General features: G+C 42.3%; 1 protein-coding gene across 7 annotated transcripts in view; it reads left to right on the top strand.

The window, feature by feature from the left end:
• Nucleotides 1-21,686, top strand: part of PDCD1LG2 (programmed cell death 1 ligand 2) — a 92,580-nt gene that overhangs the window by 31,274 nt on the left and 39,620 nt on the right. For 3 of the 7 annotated variants that reach the window (XR_013386233.1, XR_013386242.1, XM_077909366.1), the window contains 3 exons: nt 612-881; nt 8,114-8,248; nt 14,156-14,205. Coding sequence is in view for 3 of the 7 variants with exons in the window: in XM_077909366.1 (XP_077765492.1) it covers nt 612-881; nt 8,114-8,248; nt 14,156-14,205 (455 nt within the window). In the remaining 4 variants the exon portion in view is untranslated. Of the gene's footprint in view, nt 1-611; nt 882-1,884; nt 2,249-4,545; nt 4,743-8,113; nt 8,249-14,155; nt 14,206-21,686 lie in introns of those variants that run through there. The other 4 variants (XR_013386237.1, XM_077909388.1, XR_013386239.1 and 1 more) reach the window with 3 other exon arrangements.

Genomic DNA, 21,686 nt, shown 5'->3' on the forward strand with positions numbered 1-21,686 from the left:
TGTGTGTGTGTGTTAGACAGGAGAAGAGGTCATAAATATAGCCAATTCTTGACTACTTATAGACAGAATCTAGGTCTTTAATTTTTCTCCTCCTAATCTCACTTCTAAGGAAAGGGGGAAATGGGAAGAGAATTTTCTCCTGTAGAAAAAGCAGCAAATAAGAATGTGAGCATTATCTAGTGATTTTACTTTTCATCCTCTCTTTTCTCCAGTCCTCAGCTGTGAGATAATTTACAATAGTCTTGTAAATGGGAAGGAAGCCACAGAGTGTGGTGGGATGAAGCCCTGTCGAGATTTGGAATCAAGCTTCCAATGTGCAGACATTGGCTTCACTAGTTATTAGCCCTACGAGTCTAGGCAAAATACTCAATCTCACTTCAGCTACCTCCAACAAAAACTGGGAATATCAACAATGCCAGTTTTGTTATACCATAAGAATTAAATTAGTGTAAACAGTGTGATATCAGAGACAAAAGACATGTGTACAAAATTAACACTTATTGGTTCACATTGATGATGGTAATTTTGTTCCTACCACATGCCATTGAGTACAAAGCTGTCGAGGAATCAGAAAAGAAAGACTTATTTCTTTTTCTTCTTGTGTTATCCAGCTTCCTACAAGAAAATAAACACTCATTTCCTCAGGATCCCAGGGCTGGACGAGGTAGAGTTCACGTGCCAGGCCGAAGGCTATCCCCTGGCAGAGGTGTTCTGGCCAAACGTCAGCGCCCCTGCCAACACCAGCCACACCAAGACCTCCCAAGGCCTCTACCAGGTCACTAGCGTCCTGCGCCTCAAGGCACACCTGCGCGGGAACGTCAGCTGTGTGTTCTGGAATGCTAACGTGAAGGAACGTACTTCAGCCGTCATTGACCCTCATGGTAAGAGCGGCCCACGCTTCCTAACTCCATCAGTAAGGATTTAGGCAGGAAACAGAGGGCACATGCATACTGCGTACTTGGAGGATAGTGCGATAAAAGGTCTATTTATGAAGGTGTGGTCAGAATTTAGAGAAGCTACTAAGGATATTGCAGGACCCTGTGGCTTCAACAGTCAGAGGAGCAGTCGCCACTGTTGGAGTGGTTACTGGATCCTGGGAAAGGGGTTGGTAGGGAAAGTGCCCCTGACAGCAGCGGTGGCCTCCAGGAGAGGGATGCTGCGGCCTGTAGCAACTCTGGACGGTGGAAGCCCCGTGAGTGAACTCGCAGCCTCATTCTCTTCCCACCCTCCAGGCACCTGCTGGTGCCTCCCACTGGCTGAACCTGGCTGGAAGCCAGAGAACAAGGGCGTCCACGGATGTGTTCCATTATGGTCAATCTCTCAGAGTTCAGAGCGCAGGGTGGAAGTGTAGAGAACGGATCTGAAGAGGAAACAGAAAGTATCCAGCATAAAACTCATCACTGTGACTCAAGCTCAGTGCGGGGAGTCAGCAGGAGGAAGATTACTTTTCTGGCATTGCTGACGGTCAAGTGGTAATGGGGTTTTCAAGGAAAACTAGCTTTTTGTAAAAATCTTTTAGAGCCTTTGCTGGCTATGGTGAGTCCCATACTTTAGAACTTCATACACCAGGCCAGTTTCAAACAAATTTTGGGAATGTTTTTTATTTGCCGAGTAAGAACATTTATTTGCCACGTAAGAGTGACTAACATCTAGTATCAACGTCCTTTCGTAAGAGATAGGCCATTTTATCACCAAGCACATCAGAAGTTTTCTAATGCTCCTATAATTAATTTCTGCAAATTTTTTGGGCTTAAGAAAACATGAATTTATTAGCTTACGCCTCTGAAAATCAGAAATCCAAAAAGGGCTTTGCTGGATTTAAACCAAGGTGTTGACAGGATGGTAGAGGCTCTAAGGGAGAGTTCACTTTCTCATTTTTTGCAGCTTCTAGAGACCACCTGAATTTCTTGGCCCATGGTCCCTTCCTCCACCGGAAGAGCCCACAACTGCATCACTCAGACCTCTGCTTCTTGTCATCACATCTTTCTTGATTTCTCCTGCCTTCCTCTTGTAAGGACCCTTGTAATTACATTTGGTGCCTTCACCCAATCCAATAATTCAGGTTAACTTTCCCATTTTGAGGTCCTGAATATAATCACCTCTACAAAATCCCCTTTCCCCTGTGGGGTAACACATTCACAGGGATTCAGACATGGACATCTTTGAAGGGACTCAATATTCTGCTACCATCCCAGCAAAGGATATAATCTCCAAATAAAGAATAGTCCCTAGTACTGCTTAAATTCAACTTTATAGAACATGTACTATGTTGTCATTGTATTTCCCTTTTTGCCTTTTGTCTTAGTCATATAGAACAGAGCCTAGGACAGGGCTTGTGTAGCATATGAGTATTTAGGTGGTGACCTCGGGAACAGAAGGGAGAGGTTTAGGAGATTCAGACAGGGAAGAAGGAAAAGTAAGTCTAAGGGTAAATTATTAGAGTTGTTGCTGTTGGTAAAACAGGAGCTCAAATACCCAAGGACCTCCTGGGAAGTGTCCAGACAGCTTCCTAAGATGCCCACTCAAAGCACATCAGGTGGAGGTCATCTGCTTTCACCCCTACTGTTTTCACCCCACCTCTCCTCCCTGTGAGCTTTGCAGGTATGTGGGCTGAGTGAGCTCCCTCCAGCATCTGCAGTATCAGAGGCATTCCAGGGCAGAAAGCAAAATATCCATTTGAAGTGAAAGAAGTGAGTCCAAGCCCACCTAGACTTTCACTGAGCCACAGTGGAAGTTGGAGGTGAAGCTGGGAAGCAATGAGGCAGGACTTCAGTAGTCTGTCCCTTGCATTGCTCAAGGCTACCTATAACCTAAGTCCACGTGACTGAGCCTTTAGGCTGGGAGGCAGCCATGATCTTTTCAAAAGACTTCAGATGCAAGAATTCATAGAATAAGCTCCAGCTCCTGCAGCTGCAGTTGATCCCAAGCCATAATTGATCATTGATATCTCTCTCATCCACCACACATTCTAGATTTCCCTCACTCAGCCCTTCAGGTGGAACAGCTTACTTTCCTGGGGATGGAGAGGAGGCTGCTGACTCCAACTTTCAACCTGAGCCTTTAGTTGCCTTGCCCTGAACAGACCAAATTGTCTTAATTGTCTTTTCATTGTTATTACTGACTGTGGAAGTCATACAAATCATAATCTATGGATCCCTGAGTTCCAGACATGGTCTTCCTTGTCTGCATTCGGTGCAGCATTCAAGTTCTCTTTGGTAATCAAGAACGATCACTCCACCAGTACAGACATTCTTTTCTCTGCCTGCCAGTCCACAGCAGGTAGAACTCAGGCTGACTGACCAATAGCTATAACTTTAGATGCGGTAAGGACATATCCCTTGGTAGAAGGGTAGATATAGATATATCCTTGCCTCCAGGAAGCTGGACCTTTAATCAAGTAGTGCCTAAATTTATGGGGATAAGAAGCAAACATTTCACAAGTGGGTCATTGGATATGGTGAGAAGGACCAACCTTCAGCATTGAGGAAGCCCTGGCACAGAAGCAGCTTGTGCTTGAAGTGAGATTGTCAAAGAGAAGTGAATCAGAACCTGACCAGAACCATCCGTCATTCGGCCACATTCAGCCCTCGCTGAAATCAGTGGTGGAAAGGACAAGATAGGAGCTAGGGCTTCAGAGATATCTGATCCATCTCAGATTCAAGGACATTTCCATCATGGACTGGCACCAATCTACAGACAAGACTGAGAACTTTAAAGTGACTCAATGCCCAGCTTGTCATTAATTTCCCAGGATCTTCTTCCAGGGGAAAAAATATCCTCCCTGACGTAGGCTTCAGGGCATCCAGCTGCATCATTGTCATTGCCAACTCTTTACTTTCCCTCTGATCCACACTTTACTACCCAATTCCAACACTGGAGTTAGCCCATCTTCTTCCCAATGGTTGTGATGAAGTAAGGAGGTAAAGAGAGGAGTGTGCTAACAATCTTGGTAGAGATGAAGCCATTAGAAATGCCTCATTTTTAGGGTCAACTTTGGGTAAAAATAGTGATTTGGCAAGCTCCTCTTTCAACATTCTCTACTTCTCTCTTTATCTTTTAAAAAAGATTTTATTTAATTACGCATGAGACACACAGAGACGCAGAGACATAGGCAGAGGCAGAAGCAGGCTCCCTGCAGGGAGCCTGATGCAGGACTCCATCCCAGGACTCCAGGATCACAACCGGAGCTGAAGGCAGATGCTCAACCACTGAGCTGCCCAGGTGCCCCTACCTCTCATTTTATCACAGTGAAGATCCCCAGACTTGTCATCTTATGAAAATTGAGCTATAGCTAATTCATACTAAAACTTTAGAGGCATTTAAATGCTAACAATCACAGGGGAATTTATTTTTCTTGGAATTGCTTAACTGTCCTTTGCTGTGTGGAATCTCCTGCCTGGTTAAGTGCAAGGCAATAGTTTGGATGAAATGTGGTTTTCCAGAAGGGTCAGGGAAATAGGGGCCTGGGTTATGTGAATTTAGAAATAACTAGAATCTAGCCTTTGCACCACTGATTATATCAGTATTTCTTTTTCTTTGTGGTAGAGAAGTGGGAGCGCACACTGACCATTCCTCTGGAAACTTTGAACCAGTGAGAAGTTACAAATGAAGTAAGGTGGCCCCTATTTCCATGGAAGCCAATGTAGCTGAATGCATAGTCAACAGTCATAGGAGGGGCCTGTGGGGCCTGCATCAGCTCAGGATCTTCTAGGATATCATTCATAGATGCAATTGGCAAAGAGGTAAAGAGATCTTTGTGCACTTAGAGATTTTCAGCGTAGTTTTACCCATCCTTCCCAGAGTTATATCCATGCTACTACACCCTAATATCATTCTTGGGCTCCAGTCTGCAATCTTTCCACACCATGTGCTCTTTGAACTTGCTTGCACATTTCCCCTCCATGATTTCTTTGTTCAGGCAGTTTCTTCTGCATAAAATATAATTATTCACCTTATTTACCAACTTCAAGCCCACCTTCTCTCCAAAGCAACTTTGATAACTTCACTGCACAAGGGGTCTTTCCCTTACCTCTCTCCTAAGACTGATTACATGTACCATGATGTTGCTTGCCTGTGACTGTATGTGTCTTTTGTCTTTCATTGCTATTTTATTTTCCATGTATTTTAATTGCTCATATGGGTCTTATTTATACCCAGACCAAAGTGAAAACAGAACAGTCTGCCCATACTAAGTCCTCAATAAATATCAGATTAATGGGTTGGAAGATTAGTTTTGTAATCCCAGTCCCATTGTCCCAGCCACCAGACTGTGTGGGCTGCCAGGTCACAGCAATCAAATGATCCCCTAGTTGGTGGTCCAAATACCAGCAACAAATGACCAAAGTCATACATCCTCTCACAGTTCCTCACTTCTATTTCTCAAAGCAATTTTTAAGTTGCTTTATGACTGTCCCCTTTATACTCATTAGTTGAGCTGCTCATTGCTGACTTCTGTGACCCACCACAAACTTCTGCAGAAGTTAACGAATAAAGCAAATACGGCAATGACAGCCTGGTGGTGGGAAGTGCTCCAGTGGCTCCAGGATGTGACTGAACATCCTAACTTTTAACCAGAAATGAAAGGTCAATGAGACCATTTTCTTTTTGAAACAAGGGTTATTCTGCTTGGCTAGTTGCTGCATTTTCATGAGGAAATGTAATGAAATTGGAGACAGGAAACAACTCTAACAATATTTTTGTGGGGCTGGAAGTGAAGCCCTCCCAAACGACCTGGAGGGGACACTTTGGCAGTGGTCAAGAGCATAGCCTCTGAAGTCAAACGGACTTGATCTTTAAATCCTCTCTCTGTTACTACTAGCTTTGAGAACATGAACATATAATTGAGACATCCTAGAACTTGGTCTCACATTTGTAGAATAAGGGTAAATAATGATAGATACCTTAGAGTGTGATTATGGGGATTGAATGGAGCATGATTGCAAAGTCCTCAGCACTCAGAAAGTATGGAAACGTGGGGGAACATATAAAGCTTCTAGCAAGAGTGCATGGGACTGTGGCAAGGGTAATACATACTTTCCCCATTGCATCATCATATCACTGTCAAGTAACATGCAATTATTATAAAACAATCTATAAGAATATGTATTAGGATAAAGCTAAGCTGCCATAGCAGAGAGACCTCAAAATATGACTCTAACAAGACATAAGTATATTTCTCGCTAATGTAATATTGAGAGATAGAAGGTGATTCGAGTGGGGAGGTATCTTTATTCTATTCTTTCTGGGTTCTTTCCATCTTGTTGTTCTCTCATTCTGTAGAATGCTGTTTCTGTTGAATTGTCAAAGCAGGGTCACTGCCAATCCATGTTTCAGAAAGAGAAAAGGATGGTGGAAGACATATCCACTCTTTTAAGGCCGGCCAAGACTCAGAAGACCCATGACTTGAACTTAGTTTACATGGTTGGTCATTCCTAACTGCAGGGGAGCCTCCAAAATGTAGTCTTGAGAAGCCATGTGTCTGCTAATGCCTTAATACTAGGGAAGTAAGGGAGAATCAATTTAAGGGATAACCATCCATCTGCTACAAAGTAACTAAGGACAAGGAGGATCAGGCCAGGTATACTACATAGACAAATGATTAATTCAGCCCCAAAATTCCTTATTGACATCTTTCATGTAGATAGTACTTGGCTCTATAGGGGATTCAGGGGTGACTTAGGTGAAGTGTTTGCACTCCAAATACTTAGAGTCTAAGCAGACCAACATTCATCATTAGAAAGTCTTCAGGAATGTGTAGAGCTTCTGTACGTGCAAGGAGCTGTGAAGGAACCTGCAGAGGACATGAGTTTGCATAGAGGAGCTGAGGGAGGCAGGGATTTCTCCTGTTGTGAGGACACTGAAGGACTCACGGGTGTTACTTTAGTGGTGCTTATTAAGCACTTCCTAAAAGTAAAGGAGCAGTTGTAATCCGTGTGGGTTACCCAATGTGTAGATGAGCCAGGTTTCTGAATCCTTTCACCACACTGTTTTCAATAGAGACAAATATCTCTGGGGTATGAGCTTTGGATCAAACAGATCCAGGCTTGCAATCCTGACTTTGCTACTTATTTAGCAGTGATAACCTTAGATAGATTATTTAGAATCTCTGAGCCTTACTTCTGGAACTCTACAATGAAGGGCTCAAATGAAATGGTGTCTAATCCTTCTCAGCTAAAATAATCTAGGATTATCAGATGGCATTGAGATGGAGAAGAGGGAAGGCAGTTAGTGGGACTGAGCCCTTACTCCCGAGCAGTTTTGCCAGGTTTTTCCTGGACCAAGCTCTTGTGCTTATCCTATATAAGTTACTACGTGGGGCAAAATTCAGGCTTTTGGAAAGGGCATAACTTACTTGGAGTACTCTTCTACCTCCTACCAGGAAGGCCCCCCCTCCAGGCTTCCCCATTGTCAGTCTAGAGCCCTTATTCTAACCTATAGATATCCAGAACTCTCCTTTACAAGGCCCTCCCCAGTTTCCAAAATTGCTCTTCTCATCTGCCTCTCTACTAAACTCACCTTTTCCTCAGTGCCAGAACACTGATTAGCTAAGCCAAGGACAGGTCTAGTTGTAGTAATTCATACTAAGGTATGTTAACACTACAATATTGTATTTTTCCAAAAAGATCCTGTTAATCCTTGAAATTGAATAATTGATAGTATGGAATCTGAGCACTGAGAGTGCTTGACAGTGGAGGGAGAAGACATGTTTGAGTTGAAGGGCTATCCTGGAAAGAAAGATGATAGATAGATAGATGATAGATAGATAGATAGATAATAGATGTATCATAATGATGAAAAACATGGAATATGGAACCAGACAGCCTGGGTTATATCTCAGCTCTATCTCTTACTGTATAACTTTGGGAAAGTTTTCTAAGCTCTCTATACCTCACTTTTTTCACCAGTAAAATGAGAGTCATTGCAAATCCTGTCACTTAGGGTGGTTGTGAGAAGTAAACAAACTAGTAGATGCAGCATGTGAGAAATAGTACCTGGCATGGAATAAATGCTCAGCATATTGGCTGTATTGGTTGTAACCTACTCAGATGGCCAACTTGTTGGTTTACCTGCAAGCTACCATGTAATGGGATTCTGGTGTTTTTCTTTGATCCAGGTGGCAATGAACCTGATACCTCTTCAAACTGGCTGCTTCATGTTGTCATCCTTTCCATCATCATTGTTTTGATATTCATAACTACAATGATAGCCCTAAGAAAACAGTTCTTCCAAAAGCTTTGTTTTAAAAAAAGTAAGTGAGTTTTATTCATGGTAACCAGATGGACTGAATGTCTACAGTGTGAGACTCTGCTTTGCCCCAGTGGCCTACAGCTTCCCAGTCTCATACTATTCTCCTCAGGGCTTGTGCATCACTTTGGGCTTAGGGGCTCCTTCTGATGATTTTCCCCCAGAAGAAAATGGCTCTAGTCTTCAGTGAGCTGAAGTCCTCCTACTAAGTATTTTAAAAGGAATGTTTTGTTCCTGTGCTGAAAGAGTTTGCTTTGTTCTTTGAGCCAAGAAGTGTCATTAGCTTCATGAGATCAGTGTTATTTTGGCAATGCAGACCGCTGTGTGGTCAGTTTGCTGGGGGGAGGATGCCAAGATCACTTCAGAAGATCCTTCAGTTCTCATCCGTCCTTTCCCCAGTCTGGGTGTCAGCAGGCTGAGCCCTTCCCCCAGCCCCAGGAATCTGAATCCCCTGGTTGGTAAGGAAAAGAGAAAAGTGTGTGAGGCCATTTGGGGGCATGAAAAGCATCTGTTTTGATGGTGTCCTGAAGTCTTTCAGCAGCAACCCAGGAGTCCTTCCTCAGCTTGTCCTGTTCTCCCCCACCCACTCCTATTGAGCAACTTTGAACCCGGGCCACAATATCTGCAGACTGGTGCTTTCCTAAACTGTTTCTTTGTCAGCACCCAGTGTGTTCCTCCCAAGGTCTACACATGGCCTTGTTTATAGAAAAGGAAATGGCATGTGGAAATAATAGGAATTTGGGGTGGACACTATTTGAGAACTGGGGTACTTTTAGGTGGTTGTCATGCTGCATTTATAGTCTAACTTCTGTATTCTCTTCTGCCATAAGATAATGTCATGCTCTATTTGTCCATTGCCCTATATATACATCAACATGGGTACTAACCACAACACCCTCTACTATAGAATCCCAGGAACTATTGTCAACAGAAAGGGGGGCCGTGAGGATTGAGAAAGAAGGGAAAAAAGAAAAAGAGAGAGAAATGATAGAAATGGAGAAAGAGAGCATCTCGCCATAAAGGAGGATTTTTAGTGTCTTATCCAATAGAACTTTAACTAAACAGGATCACTTCTGCAAGTCTGTGACCTCAGAGAGCCATGGCAGGTATCCCTCACCAGAATCTTATCTTCTGCCATCTTCTCTTACCTCCTCCATACACACCCCTCAGAAAGAGATCTATGCCTAAGTTCCAGGCCCGGGTTCTGAGAACCTCTTAGTCACCTCGGAAATGAGCAACACAGTCTTCTGTCCCCACTCTCTTTGGGAGAATGAAATGGGGTAGAGCACTCAAAGGTAGAGCAGAAGAAATTCTTTCCATTATCCTGTACCCCAGTCTCACAGGTGAGTAAGGATTTCAGCAGCTCCAAACTGGGTGCAAGGCTCGGGTACCAGCTGCGGTGGGAGACACTTGTTGCTAATAAGAGTTAAGTGAATAAATTTGCAAATGATTCCTTTTTTGTTTATAATGAACCAGAGTGAAATCACAGCAGCCTATAGAAGACATGCCCTCCACTCCCACCCCACAAACTCACATGCACTGGGATCTGCTTTCTCTCATGGGAGGCACACAGGTGCACATGCAAAAATGCATCTGCCATGGACACAGACTCATGTGTCTTGGAAGAAGGTTGAGAATGGCTGACACTGTGAATAGAGCTTTAAACCAGGGTCCGAATGCTAGGTCTGGACCTGATACTGCCGTGTTTAGGCTCTATGATCGTGTACAAATCACCTAACTACTTTGAGATGGTTTTTCTATCTGTAAAATGGGAAATGACATGAGGATGAGCATTTCACAGCTTATTGACCCAACCTCACTGCCACTACTGGGGTTCACCTGGACTAGAACAAGATCTTCCAACTTGTCTCCCTGCATCCATTCTTGCCACTTGTTATACGGACTATTGTCACTTTTAGCTGGAACAGGCTTCTACATTCCACCAGCCTACTACATCTCCATGACTGGCCCTCCTCCAGGGCTTCCCCTGCTCACCAGATGAAGCCCCAACAAGCCCTGAGTGGTGTGACTCACAACAGCTTTACACTTCCTTACCATGGCCCGTGTTCTCCAAGCTCTAGCTGTAGAGGAGTTTGTAGTTCTCAGAGACCCCCAACTCCTTCAATCCTGAGTTTTCTCATTTAGCATTCGCTCTTCTTAAAGTACTTCCTTCTCCTAGTTCGCCTGAGTTGGTCATCCTTTATTTATTTTTTTACTATGCATTTTAATTTTATTTTTTAATTCAATTTGCCAACATACAGTAACAACATTAGTTTCCGATGTAGTTTTCAATAATTTATCAGTTGTGTATAACACCCAGAGCTATTCACATCACATGCCCTCCCTGATGCCTGTCATCCTTTGAATCTCAGCCAAGCTGCCATTTCATCAAGCCTGCTCTGATTCTATGCCCTCATCATACCCATTACAGCAAATCGCCTTGTGGGATGCTTCCATAGCACCTACTTCTCTTTTCAATACACTGAGCACACATTTATATGTCTAGGACCTGTTTTAATACTTTGGGCTATAAATGTAATTGCATCCCTTTTAATTTTCCAATTAATTTCCTCAAGCACCTACCTGCCCATCTTAGCCAGAAGTCTAGTGTCTCCTTCTTGCAGCTTGTACTTCTTCACTTCCCACAGACTTGTCAGGAGGCTAACTTAGCCCACAGGGCTGCTTCCAAACAGGCAGGGAGGGTCCCAGGGTGCCAGGTCAATTCCTCAGAGGGCCCTGGTTTTGAGCTGCTACTGTTTCTACTCCTGCCATACACAGCTCTGTTCCCTCTGGGGTGGGTGGATGAGGGTCTCCATCCAACATGCAAGACAGCCTTGCTGGTCCGGGTTCTCACACAGACCAGAATGACCCAAAATGACAACTTTCTGGCTCCCTTCACATGTTTTACCATTGTTTCCAAAGCAAGACCCTCAAGAGCTGATGAGACCAAAGGGGCTTCCTGCTTTAACTACAGCTGCACCCAGCCAGCTTCTTCTGCTCAAGCCTGGGATGGCAGTCCTAAATTCCTTCTTCTTTTTTTTTTTTAAGATTTTATTTATTTATTTATTCATGAGAGACACAGAGAGAGAGAGGTAGAGACACAGGTAGAGGGAGAAACAAGCTCCCCGCGAGAAGCCTGATGCAGGACGCGATCCCAGGACTCTGGGATCATGGCCTGAGCCAAAGGCAGACACTCAACCATTGACCCACCCACGTGCCCCATAACTTTCTTGAGTTCCTCTTAGAGCCAGGCTGCCCTGAACTTCTCAATCCATCTGAGAGAGTCAAGTAAAGGGGTAACAATCTCATCCCTTTTCTAGCCAGAAGGCTCCTTGGTTCCTAAAGAGATTAATCCACCTATGTTTCAACGACCAACTCTGCACAGCATGATGTACTGGGAGGGGCAGCCGTGGTCAGTCCATAAAAGGTTTTGTACCTAAGAGGAGCATTCAACCTAAGAGGAGCATTTTAACAATTCAGGGCTCCAGGTGACTCACTAGATTCTAGAGAAGAATCTAGCAACTTCTATTGTAAAAACAATGTCAAGGTCTCCTACATCTACTAGTCTGTAAGTTTCATGAGTGCAGGGGCTGTGTTTCTCTTATTCACCAATATATGCCTACTGTCTGAAACGTTACCTGGCATATGTAGATATTCAATAAAATTTTACACATTGAACTTACTATCTGCAGGTACCCATGCTAATCTGCTCCATATGATATAATAGCCATATGTGTTATTTACGTTTAAATTAAATAAAAATTCAACTCCTTGGGCACATTTTAAGTGTTTATACCTTATTAATGCTCAACAGTGACATGGGGCTAGAGGCTACTGCATTGGACACAGCAGATATACAATATTTCCATCTTCGCAGAAAGTTCTGTTGGACAGCGCTGGGCTAGACCCCTTACAAACTTCTTTTCAATTAATTTTACAAAAACTGCTTGAGGCAAGGAATAGTGTTGGTATGGCAGATGAAGAAACCGAAGCTCAGAAAGTATTCCTAAAGTCATATAGCTGGGGTTTGAACACAGGTCTGTCTAACACTAAAATGTGTGGCCTTTTTTGTTACCAAAGTGCTTAAAAACAATTGACTCAATCTGACTAGCATTATTTTGGGCAATGGAAGGAGAGTTTCATTCCAAAAGAATTGAGTGACTTGACCATTGGCTGGGCCAATGGAAAAGCCAAGCACAGAATCTAGGAAGAGTCACCAGGTCGCTATAGAGACCAGATCTCTAGAATAGGCCTACAGGTCTTTTTTTAAATTAATTAATTAATCAATTTATTATTTATTTATTTATTTATTAAGATTTTATTTACTTATTCATGAGAGACAGAGAGAGGGAGAGAGAAGCAGAGACATAAGCAGAGGGAGAAGCAGGCTCCATGCAAGGAGCCTGACATGGGACTTGATTCCTGGACTCCAGGATCACTGCCTGGGCCCAAGGCAGGCGCCAAACTGCTGAGCCACCCAGGGATCCTCGGCCTACGGGTCTTAAGAACAGTATTTCTCAAATGCTCTGTGGTAAGGAACTATTTATTTTTATTATATTTTTAATATGTTAGGGTCAATGCTTTTGCAAAATAAGCTAAAAATTGAATTACTAAAAAGTGAAAGAAAAAGAAAAAGACATACAAGCCCAGTTTTTACTGGATTCAATGAATATATGACATTTCAATAAATGTCAGGAAAAAAAACATAGACAAATTACTATTAAAGTTTCTAAATGTTTATACTAGATCTCTATAATTGTCTTATTGAGGGCTGCTAACCAATAGTTCACCTATCACCATTAGCCCATGGACTCTACAGTCTAAGTGACACTGTCCTAAGAGATTGAGCCAGGACTTTACAGGGATTTAAACCAAAGACAGAATATGTTGGCTGATGGTTACTTAAGAACCATAGAATGGCTGCACTAATCCCAAGCATTAGGGAGGACTGCCCTAGGAGTGCCTAGGTGGCTGAGTTGGTGAAGAATCTGCCTTCGGCTCAGGCCATGATCCCAGGGTCCTAGAATTGAGCCCCACATCGGGCTCCCTGCTCAGCAGATAGTCTGCTTCTCATTTTCTGTCTGCTGCTCCCCTTACTTGTGCTCTCTCTCTGTGTCTATCAATAAATTAATAAAATTTTAAAAAGAGAGGACTCTACCATTCAAGGACAATTTCTGTGGGTTAACTCTTAGGCTCAGTGTAAATCAAATATAAATCCTTGTAAAGAAGACTGCAATGCTGGATAGAGGCCCTCCAGGTCCAGGCCAACGTCAGTATTGTCATGAGGGAATTACTAAAAATCTGGTATACAGAGCAGAAGCAGAATTAGGGATTCACTGAGTTCAGGTACCCAGGCAACTGCAGGACATGGACATGAAGCTCTGGAAGAAAATCAATGTAGGGGAGAGAATGTGACATCAGGGGTTGAAAAAGAAATGAAACCAGGGGAACAGTGGTTTCCTTTTATGAACGTGTGCTTCTTCCCCCTGAGTTACTTTGAAACAGTATCTGTCATGTACACCTTAGTATAAATTAATTGATCGGACCTTTTGCGCTATGTAGGGCAGACAGGAAGGAAGCGGCAGTCAAGAACAAAGCAGAAAAGGGAGAGAGAATCCTGAAACCAGACGTTTCCTGGGCTGAATACCCAAATTAGCAGGCCCTCAGTTTTTGAGTGCTTGGGACAAGGGTTTGAGAAAGGAAAGCAGAGGACTGCTTTGTTTGCAGTTTTCACCTAAGGGTATGGTTTTATATACCCTGTCATTCAGCCTGAGGTCTCCAGCCAAAAGGCACATTTGGATTTTTACATGTCTTTTATTTGGATTAACTTTTTGTTCTGCCATCTTTTAGCCTATAAACAGAATACTTTTCTCATTAATCTTATTCCATCACTGGAATTTCTCTTTTTCAGACACAACAAAAAACTCTATCACCACCGTAAGGAGGGAAGTGGACGGAGCTGTGAGTAGTCCATGATTTGTCTTGTCTTTTTCTGTCCCAGCTTGATTTAAGAAATGACCACTGTTCTATGAATGCACAAAGGGCAACTGGACGGTTTCAGTCTCTGCAGAATCTTTCTGTTCAATGGCATTTCAGCTAGTTGCTGTTGTAACCGTATGTTGTTCTATACTTTCTTGAGAGGAAAAAAAATGTCTGCTGTACAACCACAGGACAGTTGTACAGCCTTTGGTCTGTCTATATTTCTAAGCTCTCCAGCACAGGACATCTGGGCTCACATATTTGGAAATGTGGTTAATACTTAACACCAAGGGAAGATATTCAACTGTAAAGCAACCAACGGCTCCTGTTTTTGCAACAATTACTAAGTACGTTGTCTTAGCTATGGGTCAAGTTTGTAATGCTCAGGGAGTAGAAAGAAAGTCTCTTCATGAAGCTGACAGGCTTGGAGTTGGAATTTGTGGAAGATGGGATGTGGAGGTCAAGGGAATTGGGGTTGCTAAAATCATTTGGGCTAGTTGGATGAAAAGCATAGACCCTGGGGAAGTGGTGTTTTGAGGACAACAGGCGTGGGTCATATTGCACAAAGGGTATTTCTAGCTCTCTTGGGAAAGCCACCTTTCATTTTGTAATCTAGGAATCACGTGGTGTGACACATGAATTCATGAGTTCACCAAAATGAGAGGCAATTCACAGAAATTTCTAAATAGCTTTGTTATCAGCCACTCAAAATATTCAGAACTGGTCCTTTTAGAATTCTGCTGAATATATCTGTAAAATTCCAGAGGCACCAACTGTAAAAGCAACTCTAGAAAACCTTCCATACCAGGGTCTGTGTCTGGCCGATACAGAACACACAGCAATTTATAAGCATAAAATAGGACCAGAAGGAATAAAATTAGGCCCTGCAGCCTCCCACCTGCCACCATATCCCTGAAAGCCATTCGTGAACATACAGCCTGTTGCCGTAATTCTCATCCCTGGGTGCAGAACCAAGGAGCAAACTGCAGCTTAGACCTGAGCTATACTTGAGGTCCAGTTATGCTGAGTTTCTCTGAATCCACAGTGAGATTTTCTGGACTCAGAAAAGTTTCAGATTAATACTGGCAGTCCTAATTGAAACATCTGTTTCTTGAGAAACAAAACTCCTGTGTTCCTATAGATCCATCCACTTGATCAAAAGGTGAGTTTCCATGGGAGTGGCCTCAAGCATTTGTCTGAGTTCCATGAGCTCGAGCCTTTGTATCTGTCTCCTTCAACTACTCAGCAGGAGGAAGACATAGTGAAAGTCTTGAGAGCAGAGGGGTAAACTCAGATGCCCATATTGGCAGGCAGGTGTTGAAATGAGTAAGAAGAACATTCTATAACCAGGTAGGGAATGGTGACAAATGGACTAGCCTAATATTGTCAGAGAAGATGGAAATCCAGATTTTTATATAAAATATCCTGGTGATTAAATGCTGCCTGAAAGTATTTCAAATACCAAACAAATCAAATAAAATATGTCCATAGGCTAACTGAGCCCACAGTGGCCAGTGGCAACCTCTGTCCTAGAGAGAAAGTATTATCAGAAAAGAGCTTAGAATCTGAGTAAGAAAGGCAGAACCATCCATCTGAGGAATTGAGAGATGCTCAAAAGCTTGCAACCATTCTAAATGTCTCATCCTGTGGCCTCCATACGTCTGAATATTGCACTGTTAATAGAGTGACTTCTTTGGATTAACAGGGTATCAACCATTTTCAAATACCTCTCCTTAAAACAGAAAAATCTCATATCCTTTTAAAATGGTATCTGAAATTCAAAATGAAGTAAATACTTGGTCAAAAGGCAAATTAAAGAAATAAGACTAATTCTCTTTCCTCCAACCAATGATAATATAATCACCATTTGTACCTTCCGACCTGGGGCAGGGAGAGTCAATGAGTTGAGGGAATGATGCTCCTCCTCTCCCTTCCTCACTCCTCCCTGGAACTTACCTGAGAATATGTGCTATGCTGTGAAGAGGTCAGAACCACTTAGATGCACATCACAGAGGACTCACATAGGAATGTTCCTGGTACTAGTATTTACAAGAGCAGCAGATTAGAAATAATCAAATATGAATCAATGGGAGAATAGGTGACTAGGAAGTATACATAGCAACTAAAATGAAAGCGCCAAAACGGGATGTATTTTTGAGATGGATGACTGAAAAACATAATTTTGAAAGAGATTTCAGAAAGATATAGACAATATATTGGCAATTACAGGGTTTAAAAACATGCAAAGAACCTCTACGTAGCGTTTATGGAAACAGTCCTGTGAAGTAAAAGTACAAAACAGCATGGAAATTATATACACCAAATTTAACCTCTTAAACTGGGTGGTTGGGTATGCAGATGTCAATGATATTATTCTGGGGGGTAGGCACATAGATGTTGACAATATTATACTTTGTTGTGTGCCCAAAATATTTCTTTTTATAAAAAAGAGATCATGATTAAAATTCAAGGGATTTAGATTCAAGTTTTTCTGTGAGCTAGCTATAGAATCTCAGGTAAGATCCACTCCCTTTCTGGGCTTCAGTTTTGTCACCTGTAAACCGAGAGAGTTGGACCAAGTGCAGAAGGGCAAACTGGCCTCCTCTCGGCTTCAGGAAGTGCTTAGCACAGAGAGAAGGGGATGGTTTGGGAGACCATTTCTAGGCGAGGAGTGTGGTGATTATAAATGATGTCTGCTTTGGGTGGGGATGCGGAGAAGTCATAGATCTTGGCCATATATTTGCCAAACGTGGAATAGATGCTCTTTTTAAAAAAACAGTTATGTGTGTATCTGTGTTTCTGTTTATCTTTTGTCACATACATGCATATTTTAACACTTACATAACGCCAGCACATTATGTTGTTTTCTTCCTGGTCCAGTCGCATTCAAACTTATTTGTGGATTGACTCAAATGTAGAAATTGACAATGATCAATGGTGGTGGAATATTTAAAAAATGGCTCATTTTTACTTAGCATAATGTTTTATGACTTTGTCTAGACAAATATCAATGTGTTAGATTTCAGTGTGTATGTTTTTTTTTAAAGATTGTGCTTATTTATTCGAGAGAGAGAGACAGAGATGGCAACAGAGATAGCGAGTGGGGAGGAAAAGAAGCATCCCTATAAAGTTGCTCACCAGTTGTTAACGCTTTATGGAGAACTCATTTCGCATTTTGGAAACAATCCCCTAGGAAGAAGAGGGAGCAGGACATGGAAATAGTGATTTGGGGAATGGGAAGAGAATAGGTCTGGGGCCCACTGTTTAGAGAGCCAAAGAACTTGGTGCCTGTTGTTGAGGGCAAGAGATACTTCAGGCTCTTTCAGAGAAACAGAACCACAGAACCATTAGGAGACTGGCAAGTGTGAAATCTGTAGGGCAGGCTTGCAGGCTGGAAGTTCAGGTAAGACTTAAAATTCGGAAACCTAAATCTGTAGAGTAGGCCAGCAGGCTGGGAACTCAGCTGGGACCCATGCACCACAATCTGAGGCAGAAGTCCTTCTTTGGGAAACCTCTGTTGTCGCTTTTCAACCAATTGAATGAGACCCACCCACATCCTAGAAGGTCATCTGCTTTATTTAAAGTCCCCTGATGGGGAGTGTTTATCACATCTACAAAATACCTGCTTCATAGCAACATCTAGACCAACACTTAACCAAATGCCTGGGTACAACAGTCGTTTAGCCAAACTGACACAGAACATTAACCGTCACAGGCATTGAGATGTGAGGGGGGCAGCCTTGGCTGGAGTAAGTGAATTTCCCGGACTCCTCTGAGCCTGAAAAAAAGTAGAAGTATGTGACTATCTATTATCTGGTCACAGAGTTGTCCAAGAGGCCCGGGTTCTGTCTAAAACCCATTCAGCCATGAACCTGCTGCCCTAGATGTGCACACAGACTCACTTTTAGGGTTTCCTGCTCAGCTCATTGCCTCTTTCAGCAACAAAAGGATGTGTGACCTATCAGCATCCTGCACTTTATGTGTTTTGAAATAACGAATAGGTGAGTAAACTAGGAGGGGAAGAACAAGACTGTCACCAAAATACCCTGATAAAATTAAGCTGAAGGGTTTGGAAATGATTCGTCTATCTTACCGTCCATTTGTCTGTGGTTCTTGTAGTTTATTCTGCGGTAAATGTAAAAGTTAACTGATTTTGACTGAATTTTGTCTCACTACTAGAAGCTAAATCTTGTTTAATTTTAGTTGTTGGCCAGCTCAAATATAAATAATTTATACACCTTTTAGAACATTTTTAAAATTACATATTTTTTTCCTGAGCAAAAATGAAGCACAAGAAAGTATAAAGAAAATTAAAGTAATTTATTTTTTTTATTTTTTTAAAGTAATTTAGAATCCATTGCACACAGATTACCATGGCTAAGACTTAATATTGCTTCAATTTCTAATTTTTTTTTGTATTTAAATTTTACAAAATCAAATTACAAGCTATACACATAGCTTGATATAGTTTTTTTAAACATAATTTTGTGTTATTAGGATTACTTATGTGTTTAATGGCTTTCATATTTTATTGTATACATGGACTGGGACTTAGCTTCCTAATTCCCTGTTGCTGGACATTTCATGTGTACCTTATAGAATCATTTCATGTTTTTGTTATTTAGGTATTATCACAATTAATAGCCTTATACATAAATCTTTATATTCAGCTCTGATTATTACTGTAGGTAAAATCCAAGATGCAAGTTACTGGGGTAAACCTGTAGGCATTTTTAAGACTCTCAAAATGTATTGTTGAATTGCCTTCTAACAGGTTGTACCAATTTGTACTAGCAATATATGAAAGACCTAGTTTTATTATTACACCTATCCCAGTGCTAGGTATTATTGCTTTCAAATTTTACTAATTCAGAAATTGAAAATTGTACATCTTGCTTTCTCTCTTGCTTTAAAAGAGAGAGAGCATGTGAGCATAAGGTAGGGGGGAAGGGTGGAGGGAGAGGGAGAGAGTCTTTTTTTTCTTTTTTTTTTTAAAGATTTTTATTTATTTATTAATGAGAGACACAGAGAGACAGAGTCATAGGCAGAGGGAGAAGCAGGCTTCCTCTGGGGAGCCTGATGCGGGACTCAATCCCAGGATCCTGGGATCACGACCTGAGCCAAAGGTAGACGCTTAACCACTGAGCCACCCAGGCGCCCCAGGAGAGAATCTTAAGCAGCTCCACACCCAGCATAGAGCCTGACATGGGGCTTGATCTCACGATCCTGCGACCACTGCCTGAGCCAAAATCAAGAGTCGAACACTCAACCAACTGAGCCACCCCGGCAATCCCATCATTATTATTTTAATTTGCACTTTAAAGTAACTAGTGAGCTAAAACATTTCATAAATTTATAGGTTTTTATCTTCTTTGGGAACTGTCTATGCATCTTTTCCATCTTTTTACTTATGCCTTCACTTAGAGTTAATAGTAACCCATTACCTGCTATATAGTCTATTAATTTCCCTGATTTGTCACTTACTGTTAAGCTGTTTTTTTTCTTATCCTTAGAAAACAGGTATTGGATATAGTAAAATTGGGTTCATAGGACCAGGTTATAAACATTAATGTCCTAAATGACGTATATTTATTAAAAGAAAATAAGTCAGTTAAGCATCTGCCTTCAGCTCCCGTCATGATCTCAGGGTCCTGGGATGGAGCCCCACCTTTGGCTCTGTGCTCAGCTGGGAGTCTGCTTCTGCCTCTGTCCATCTCCCCTATTCATTCTCTCCCTCTCTCTCTCTCTCTCTCAAATAAATGAATAAAATCTTGTTAAAAAAAAGCAAAGAGTATATTAATTGTAACATTTATGCTAGGTAATAGATCACAGCAAGTAGGATCTGCTGTTTCTAGAGGACTGAGTTATACATTTCTAGAAAGCAAGTGCAGTATCTTCTTCCTTTCAAAGCCCACGACATCCTAGGATGAGTTATACTCTCAGTAGCTACCTATGAAATGGTGGTTGACCAAAGTTAACATTCTACTTACTGTCCATTGGTAAGTGTCAGCTCAAGAGAAGGGAGGGTGCAAATCACCTCCTGTTTTTGTAAACAAACTTTTATTGACATATAGTCATGCTTATAGTTTCCTTATTATCCCCCAAACTTTCATATGGCCCCCCTCTGCCTCTGATGGCAGAGCTGAGTGACTATGGTAGAGACCACATAGCCCATCAAGTCTAAAGATTTTATAGTCTAGCCCTCCAGAAAGTGTGCACTGGCCCCCAACCCAGAAGTTGTCTGTGTCTGTGTACCTTCTCACACTGAATGTACTTGGTCTTGTTCTCAGTGCTCTGATGCTACTCCCAGCTCCTATCTCAGCTCCAGAAAGACTGAAGACAGAGCCTCACAGGGGTCCAGGCAGCTCAGGGCCTGAAGACAGAGCCTCACAGGGGTCCAGGCAGCTCAGGGCACTCAGGGCACTCACTCTCCCACACCCGTGCTCTGCCATCCCAGCTCTGCCTCACCCCCAAAATACCTATATGGGGACAGTGTCAAGTCCCAGGCTGTGCAGGCATCATTCTGACCCTCCTGTTCTTAGTCACACATTTACCTTAATAGACAGTCTTGGGACTTGCCCTGAGCATGTCCATCTGCCAAGACTTCTACTCAGATAAATAGTCTCCCTTCCCACTGAGGAAGGGAAGAGCTTGGTGGTTTTGCTTCATTGGCCAGAGACCTGAAGCGAGACCCAGCTAATGTGGGAGGGCCCTGCAGGACTCAGAAGCGTGGTGACTGCTGTGCAGGGCTGGGTTTTCCACCCCATGGCTCTGCCTCAAACTTTCTAGGCCACTCTGGGAGAAGTGTTGCCTGTTCTTATTCTTGCGGAAATCCAGACTTCTCGATCTCCCCAGGTGGACTTCAAGGCCTTCACTTTAATATCTAAAATCAACAGTCTCGGGCCAAACTAAATGCGGCCAAAGAGACACCTCATCGCCATCCTTCTCCAAGTTCACATAGTTCCTGGTTCTGCTTTTGCATATGTGATAGGATTGCACATCTCTATAATTAACTTGTGGTTGGGTGTGGTCACGCGATTTGGCCAACTAAATATAAGCATAAGGATGTGTGTTACTTCTGGGTAGAAGATATAAGGGCTAACTTGGGCTTTGCTGTATTTTCTTTTTCCATCTGGCATGGTAACCAGCAACATTTGAGGTAGTGAATGCTACCTTAGCTTGGGTCTCTGAGGAACTACAAGCAATAGAGCCCCTTGCTGATCCTCAGTGGATATGGAATATGAGCAAGAATAAACCTTGGGGGTTTGGGGGTTGTTTGTTACTGCAGCATAACCAAGTCTCATCCTGACTGATACAACAGAGAAAAACTGGAACCTCTACTCATACAGCATATACCGCCATTTACAATTCTGTTTCTGAGGCATGATAATATGGGGAAATGCTTTCTATAGAACAAAAAGAAAAGAAAGGTAGGATGTAAAAATATACTTACCATTATCATT

This window comes from Canis aureus, chromosome 1 (genome assembly GCF_053574225.1).
Source record: "Canis aureus isolate CA01 chromosome 1, VMU_Caureus_v.1.0, whole genome shotgun sequence".
In the NCBI taxonomy this organism is placed as follows: domain Eukaryota; kingdom Metazoa; phylum Chordata; class Mammalia; order Carnivora; family Canidae; genus Canis; species Canis aureus.